The sequence below is a fragment of the Pan troglodytes genome, chromosome X, assembly GCF_028858775.2.
Source record: "Pan troglodytes isolate AG18354 chromosome X, NHGRI_mPanTro3-v2.0_pri, whole genome shotgun sequence".
NCBI lineage: Eukaryota > Metazoa > Chordata > Mammalia > Primates > Hominidae > Pan > Pan troglodytes.
In genome coordinates this window covers 76,879,965-76,888,900 of record NC_072421.2, presented here as the reverse complement: position 1 = coordinate 76,888,900, position 8,936 = coordinate 76,879,965, and the positions used below count along the sequence as shown (strand labels likewise).

The following is an 8,936-nucleotide window of genomic DNA, read 5'->3' as shown; positions in this document are numbered from 1 at the left end:
GAAGATGGGGAATAATTTTTAGCAGAATATGAATAGTAAAACGTCTATCTATGGACAGAGTGAGTGGCAAGAGTGGGGTAAATTTGGGGGTGTGGTTTGTCTTTCCTTTTGAGAATAGACTGCACCTCTCAAAGAGAGAAAAAGTGAGAATAGAGTCTTAGGGGACTTTTATCCATGCATGTGAGAACACTAACAAAGATCATCAAGTCTATCAGTGTGTTGAAAGAAGTGACTAAGTACACATTGACTTCTGGAGGCAGAAAATTTCTATGTAATTACAAAGACAATCTTTATTATTAAAATGAATATTATAAGTTATAGCCATAAATAAATTCCAAGTGCAACATTTTCACAGTATCTTGGGAGTAAAATCAAAAGGTGACATAAAATGTAAGTTGCGCAAGAGTTCCACAGATGCACCCTCTCAGACCAAGGCAGCTTGGTCTGTTGCTCCTGGGGCAGATGGCTTCTCTTTGTGGAATTACCAGCTAATAGAATTGGCTGCTTAACTGAATGACAATGAAAACATATAAACCATTTGAATATAATAATAATAACAATATTTTTACATAGAAATCACTACATATTCAAAGTTTTTCTTATTGGAATACTTATGCATTTTTGAATCAAAATTCAACAACTTTAGGAAATGTGGAATTATTTATCTTGAAGTGTACATTACTATGGTTGAGGGTGTTTACTCTTTGCACCACAATTTCATAGAACCCAGAGAGTGATAAATGAGAAGTCTGGATAAGCCATGGAATGGAGAAGCTCAGAGAACAGGCTGCTGTCTGGATCGTAGCTGCACCAGTACTCCTAAATTAGTAAGCTACTAGTTTAGACTTTCCCCTGAAAATCAGGCCCAACGTAGGAAAGGAGAGAGGCAAAATGAAAAGAAGGTGAGCAGACATCTGAGAAACTGATAGCCATGTTCATGGATACATTTCTTAATTTCTTAAAAGTCAGCATTCCCATTATGGTAACCAAAGTAGGTGTTTGCTTACTGTATGCAATATGAAAGGCAGTGCTGTGGGACCCACTTTATCCAAAATATCTTTCCCTCCAGTCTGTCTGCTTCAGTATGTATTAGCCCTCCATTGAAAGTCACCACTTTGGTTTAATGCCTAGTCCTAAAGCCTGGAATTCAGATATTCCTGGGTAAATTAATATGAACCTAACATTAGCTATTAGCACCATGGTGTGAATGAATTGATCAGGTTGCTTCCTGGGAGAGCAAGGGAATCAAGCAGAAGACAAAACATATTGATGGGATAAGGGGTGAATAAAGTAAATCAGAGCACTGAATACAAACGTAGATTGGCAGGCCTGGGGAAAAAGGGTTCCCTCAGCTAAGCAGCATAACATTGAATACTGGTCCTTTTTTGGAATTATGTAAATGGGCTGCCTAACAAATGGGCCCTACCCTCAACCATTCATCTAAGAAGGTCAAACATCTCCTGAAAATATTTCCCTTCCTCTTTAAGAAAAACATAGTCAAAGTGAAATCAATATGTTAATTAAATCAAATCAATCATCTTCCAAAGTGACCTTAGGAAGTGTACTTCATGCTAATCTAGAAAATACTAAGCACAAATACTATAGATAAGACTCTCACATTAAAAGTACCCACAGTTATTTCACAATTCCACAAAATTATTACTTGCATTCCTATTGCAACACTAAATTATAGTCAAACAAAAGACACTTTAAAGCAAAGAGACAAGACACAGTTATAGATGCCCTATTTAAAATACAGTTTAACACTTATTGAAAACTTATTTAACACATCAAAACATATACCTTACAATGATTAGTTAGGAGACACATAGATACACTTGCTAGCAGCACAAAGTCAGTTTTCTAATAGGGTATTATCTTAATAACAACATATGTGTGAAATCAACACTTGTCCAAAGAAAACTTTAGAAAACTTTCCATCAGTCTAGATATTAGAATTCATTTTGATGTCACCAGTTTTCCCCTAATGTATTAGTATCATAACTGTATGCCTAAAACAACCCCTTTCCTCTAAATATGATAAAGCCTTTGATTGGGTTCTACATTCCTTCTGTGAGACATAGAAGGTATCTTCATTATATAGCACACACAGATTTTAAGTAGAACTTTCTTAAAGTTAGAGCTTTTTGCTAAAACATGTTTCAAAATATTCTAATACTTACAACCTAAGGTTTAATTACGACTAATATCCTGGGTCTGTTTCCCACACAATAGTACCAAACAGGTAGTAGGCAAGTCATTGGCCATTGGTTGTCAAAGGCTGACCAAATTAATCTTCTATGCATTTTTCAAGAGGTGAAATAATTGCCTTCCCCAGCTGCTAAGAGCTAGGCTTTGTAGGCTTTAGAATGGTATGTCTGGGGCAAAGCTAGACCAAAAAAAATCAATGTGGATTCTAGGGTCCATGTGACTGACTGTAATATGTATGCAATGATGGGGCAGAGAGACTTACTCTGGCTTGTGTAAGTAACTTGGCAGTCTAAGCTAAGTAAGTGTCCTTGTATTAGAGTAAGAAATACAATGTGATGAGAATTTTTAAAAGATTACCCAACTTTGCTTCATCTTTTCACTCTGGCCTAGGTTTAATGATTCATTAGTGCACTACTTCTTCCATAGGCTCAGAAAGTGCAGGAACCTGTCACCATTACCTCAATGTATCTCTAGAAACATGATAAAAACTTCCTCTACTAGGCGGGTCCATACATCTCCAGAAGTGTTCTTTAGAAAAAGTGTAAGAGAGCAGAATTGTGATTGTCACCTTTCTGCTTTCTCCTAGGCCTAGAGCCCAATTGAGTCACCTTGTATGGACTTTGACAAACTACCTGTCCTAGGTAGATGCAACACGGCATCTTTTCCAGTCACAGAGGGTTATCGTATGTAAATATGTATATTGTTCTTAGTTTAAATATGCCAGAGGCCTGAGTTCAGATTTTCATTCTGTGAACAGGTGTGACAAATGATGTTTCATGTTGACACAAAAATGAAGAAAATAGCTATTTTAGTCTTCAAACTCTGAAGAGTAATCACACTTGAGAGATAAAAATGATCTTATGTTTACATTTTCTTTACACAGGGTAATATATCGTCTATCCCACTAAAATATAACCAAACATATGAAAATGGCATGTAAACTGTGATTACTAATATAAAAAGACACTTACATTTCCTCTGAACGTAAAGACTCAGTATCTGTTGCAACAAAACTGAATGTTTATGGTGACTCCAAGCTAATAATCTTTTTGTGCCTGAGGTTCACAGGTAAAAGTACTGACTACAGTTGTGTGCATATGTTTATAGGATGTCACAGAAATTTGATATTTTAAGATTTACAGACTTGATGAAAAATTACTACATGGACATGTCAACATCAATAATCGTGGATCGTAATGCTCCAAATAGGTCCTGCTTTGAAGAAGTGAATTCCCCATAGCAGTAAGATAGAGCAGAACTGAAAAGCTGTGTTGTTTTGCAAGTTCTTCCCTGTGGCTTGGGTATTGCAGATATGTTCTGATGTACTTGCATTTCAGGTCACATTCAGTTTGGTTTTTTGTTTTAGCATAATTCAGGTGTCATGGTGGAAGCTGTGTGGTTACTCACAAAGGATTTTGCATGGAGTTGGATGCTGTCATGCAAATCTTGTCTTGAAAGCCGTCTTCGGAACTCATTAGTGGAAAAGTAGTATATGACTGGGTCAAGACATGAATTCAGACTAGCAAGACACAATGCCACAGAATGAAATATTAGAATCACCCTTCTGGCTAGGCAGCTTTTAATTTCATTGGACTTCACCAGGAAATCTAAAGGAAAACTGAAATGATAAGGTGCAAAGCAAATTAGGAATACCCCTGCACAGGTTAGAATCATCTTCAAGGCTTTCTGTTTCTCTCCAAGATCTTGGGCCATGGGATATTTATCTTGCAGTGATAAAACCGTCTTCCAGGTACAATATAGGACAATCAGAAGCGGAGTTACAAACCCAATCAACTCGCCAATGGTCATCATAACAACGGACTGGGCCAGGTTGACATTCCTGGTAGGAAGATCCACAAAGCATTTGGTCCTATTGCCAGGGGTATCATCACTGGTTCTGAGGAGTGGAAAGAGTACACAGGCAAGGCAGATGATCAGCCAGCCAGCAATGCTGATGTACAGGTCATATTTCTGTTTGCAGTCATGGAAGCGAAAGGGGTACATGAGAAACCAAAATCGTCGCACACTGATGCAGACCAAGAAGTAGATGCTTGCATACATGTTGACATACTTCAGGTAGAAACAGAACATGCAGAGACCAGGCCCAAATGGCCAGTCATGATTCAAGTAGTAGAAGATCCTCAGTGGCAAGGAAAGAACTTGTAGTAAGTCAGCAATGGCTAAGTTTATCATAAATATCACAGCTCGTTTTGTTTCTTTCATATAACCATAGAATACCCACAGGGCTAATATATTCCCTATGAGACCTGGCACAAGAATGACAGTGTATGTCACTGCATAAATAAAGTATCGAAAATCTGTATTGTCTCCGTCTGGCCCGGTACACGTGTAATTAGCAGGCATGATTCTCTCTAGAGAAACTATCTTTGCCTAATGGTGGTTCAAAACTAAATTCACAATCAACTGCTGTTCCTTCCAAAAGATTGATTGCCAGTGGGTTGGAGATACGAAGTATAAAATAACCTTCCTCTTTTTACCACATCTGTCTGAGTCTCTACGTATGATTTGGGGATTTTTCAAAGAATGATCTGCATTTTTGATTTAGATTTGTCTAGAGTAACTACATGGAAGTCTAGCGTACAAGCACAGATGACAAGCTGTTACAATTTCCCCTCTTGTTTATTTTAAGGCCCTCTGGGACATCATGAGAGCTTACTCTCTCCCATTTGGAAAAGGAATGTACCATATAGCAGTTCCTCAAATTCCTATATGACGATAGCCTTCTCTTTACAGGTGTCTGGCAGGCCGTTTTTCTTTTTTTGGCTCACATAGAAGAAAGGATTGCTTTAGTGCACAATGAGTCCGCCACTCTTCAGGGATGATTAACTTGGAAAGATCAGCTTTCTGGGACTTTTTCAGCTATATGTCAAAAGCTAAAAAGTAGGAAACAAAGGCAGAGCTGCAAGCAAAAGAAAATAAGTCAATTATTTCCTGGCCCAGCTTTGAAAAAAAAAAAAAAGCCTGTGTTCAGAAAAATATTCTAGTTTGAATGAAAAAATTCTTAAGTAAGGGAAGGGTTTATGCTGCAGTTTCTACAAGGCACTTTACAATCACAGAAAAACATAGCTTGAAAGAACATGAGAAGTAATCTAGCCCCTTGTTACTCAAAATTCATGAACGAATGACGCTTGGGAGCTTGTTACAAATTCAAAATCTCAGGCGTCACCCTGGACCTGATGCATCAAGATCTGCGTTTTAACAATGAACTCAGATGATTCTCCTGCGTATTAACATTTGAGAAGCTATGATTTGGACTACTGCTTTACTAACATTACTGATGTCTGAATCATCTGGGGAAGGTTAAAAATTAAAATACAAGCTTCTGGGTGTTTCCTCCAGAGATTCTGATTGAGTACTGATGGGGTACAGTATGCAATTTGTATCTTTTCAAAGCTCTCCATTTGGTTTTGAAATAGCCAGCCCAGCATTTGTCCTTGAACCATCATTTGATCCAAATCATTCCTATATGTCTAAAAATAAGTGGACAACCAGCTTCTCTTTAAATAATCCCATTTACAGGAGTCATTTAGTCACCTCTTAATTACCTGAGACAACAGATGTACCACCAGAGCAGAGAATCAAAATCCATAGAAAGTTGACTCAGCTGGGTCTATGACCTTTATTCTGAGGTAAGTAAATTTTAGCTTAGGGGCCTGGATAGTTGCCTCAAGGCTGCTGAAATCTAGGAGGACTTAACTAACTTTAAAGATATGTGTGGGAAGAACAAAAATGAAATGGGAATTATGAAACATCCTGCTTTGAATGATCAAATCCATGTGGTTTGAAGTGTGCGTCATTGAGCCCCTGAACAAATTATTATTATTTTACTTCAATTTCATGGTAAGTGAAACAGCACGTTTTATTCAAAGATATGATGCTCACTTTACTTAAAAGGCTTGATGAGTGATTCATAATATGCCTTTGGATTGAAGAGATTAAATACCCGAGATTTCTCAGGTAAGGAAGACATAGAAAGATAGTGTTATAAAAAACAGTGAAGCACAACTGTAAATAATACCACTTTTCTTTGAGATTGTCCTTTCACAAGAAAAAATCCATATTTTAACGGGGACTGAAACAGACTCCAATTTTAAGTGAGACCCTTATTGGAAGGAAATGCCAAGCTCCTTGGGCAGATTTTTTTTTTCTTCAGTATACTGTACTTCCTCAATTGTACTTACTTTCTTGGTACGAGGAAAAAAGTAGAGAGAAAGGGAATTGATTGCCTGAATTCAGCATGCTAATTTTTCAGCCATATGTAAGTGAGAAACTATTTCATATGGAGTTCTTATGGGAAGTTATTGTTTTTTATTTATGAATATGTATATGTTCATCCAAATCTGAAGCTTTACTTAGTTGTACTTATGTTTCAAAAGTATTTTCCAGCAATATTAGGTCTCTGGTTGCTTGTCCAGGTGAAGTCTCATTCAAAGGAATATTAGAAATGGCTTTTTGTATCATTTTGCTGAGACCTACTATATGCAAGCTTCATTATCTATGAAGATGGTAGTTGATAGCACCTTAAAACTTTCTTCCTTCAAAATGTGCACCTGGGTTTTAACTAAATAAAATGAATGATTAAAAATACCAGATTATCAAATTACTTAATTCCTTTTTTTGGTGTTGTTCTTAAGAGACAGTCTTAAGAGACAAGACAGCTCTGTCTTATCTCCTGGGTTGGAGTGCAGTTACACGATCCTAACTCACTGCAGCCTGGAACTCTTGGGCTCAAGCGATCCTCTCACCTCAGCCTCCCAAGTAGCTGGGACAACAGGTGCATACTACTGTGACAGCTAATAAAAAAAAAAAAATTTGTAGAGATTGAGGTCTTGCTTTGTTGCCCAAATTGCTCTCCACCTCCTGGGTTTAAAAGATGCTCCTGTCTCAGCATCCCAAAGTGTTGGGATTGTGCCCAGCTTAAATTGCCTAATTTCTAATGGTGGTCTTTGAGACACTAATTGCAAGTAGAGATGCCATCTGGGGTGTGAAGCCCTGTCCAGAAACCATCCCATCACAGGTAATAAGCAACCACTTGCTCAAAATTCAACTTCATATTACAGTTCTGGTTAGGTGCACACTTTATTAAGCCCAGAAAAAGCAGACCTAGTGTGCTGCAAGTGACTGCAAATGTTGTTAAACTGAACAGCTGTGTGCACGTATATCAAAGGCAATTGTACCATTATGACACATGAGCAATCCCAAGTTCTGGACAGAAGAGAAAAGAACAATTTCTTCCTAATTCTGATCAGCACACAGGCAAATCTCAGGGCTTCATTTTTACTTTTGAAAATCTTCAAAGTAATAAAATGCTTTGAAAAGTATTTGCCTGGTTAGTTCCCCTAGGAAATTCACCAGTTTTGCCCTACTGAGTATTCTATCACTTTTTTTAAATAAATAAATTTTAAAGAGAGGTGCTCCTGGATGTCACTTTGAACCAGGCTCCCAATTTATCTTAGCTTCAACATCTCCTATGAGTTCCCTCAAAGGTCAATTTCATGAAGACAGGAAACACATATGTGCAGACAGACAATGCAGTTATTGTGAACATTGCCTTTTTGCCAGGAAGTTATTTTACTTAGCTAAGTCTAAATTTCTCTACTGAGATCTGAAAGCAATTTCCTCTTAATCAGACTGCATTCTGTGTCTCTGCTCTGAGAAGTGCTCTTTTAATTACTTGGAGACAGCAGGAAGGTTGTCACTCAGTCTCACATCACCAGTCATATTGCCTTTTCTCAGATTTCTTAATTTGTGATCATTCCATATTCTGGAGAATAGGGCAAACCAATTAGTATTGAGGACCTCACGGGCTATTCAACCTGTACTGAAATTAACAAGACCTTTAGCTACTATTCGCTTCCCTGCCCCTACCACCCATTGGAAAAAAAAAAAAAAAAGTTAGGCTGCGTATTCTTACACTGCTTTTACCTCTCAGGGTCTATTTTTATTCTTCTCCTTTTACTTAGGCAGGGTTTCTCAAAATTTGGCGCCAGGGCTAATTGGAGTGCTTATTAAAAATGTGTATTCCCAGATGGACAACTGAATCTTATTTGTCAAAGAGTGGAGCCAAAGGATCTACATTTTAACAAGCATCACAGATAACCAAATTGGAGAGCCTTAAAATCTGAGAATCTTCACTGAGTGATAAAGAGCAATACCAAAACCAATTCAATTATTTTGTTAAGCTACATAACCAAACTGAAGTTTTTGCAGGAATTCACTGTGTTTTCCTATCTTCATTGCCTGTGTTTTTGACTTTCTCTCTGCTTAAATTGTTCTATCCCATCTTTACTTGTTGAAATCCTGCCTGTCCTCCAAGGCCACTATCTTAAAATGCTGCCTTCTTCATGAGGTTTTTGTGATCTCTTGCCTAGTTGTGATTATACCTACCTGTGAACTCCCAAAGCAGTTTATTTGTGTCAGAAATATGTCCCTTTCTTATTCATTCCAGAAAATTGTGAGCAGCTTGCCAGCAAAGACAGTGTTTTCATGACCATTATAATCTTCCACCTCCAAAGTGCACAGTTACTTTGCATGTAGACGAAACTCAGTTAGATTCAACTAAGCTTAGGTGTAAGTTTAGATCTAAACCAGAGCCTAGTGTAGTAAGAAGAACCCTTTAGGCCGGGCGCAGTGGCTCACACCTGTAATCCCAGCACTTTAGGAGGCCGAGTCTGGCAGATCACGGGGTCAGGATTGAGACCATC

At 37.8% G+C, this 8,936-nt stretch overlaps 1 protein-coding gene across 3 annotated transcripts in view; it reads right to left on the bottom strand.

Annotated features, from left to right (window-relative positions):
• Positions 1-264: 264 nt before the first annotated feature.
• GPR174 (G protein-coupled receptor 174) overlaps positions 265-8,936 on the bottom strand; it is a 30,919-nt gene continuing 22,247 nt past the window's right edge. For 2 of the 3 annotated variants that reach the window (XM_009439291.4, XM_003317533.5), the window contains one exon: positions 265-5,131. In XM_009439291.4, coding sequence (XP_009437566.1) covers positions 3,574-4,575 — 1,002 coding nt within the window. In that variant the 5' untranslated portion in view covers positions 4,576-5,131 and the 3' untranslated portion in view covers positions 265-3,573. The remainder of the gene's footprint in view (positions 5,132-8,936) is intronic. The other variant, XR_001714142.4, reaches the window with a different exon arrangement.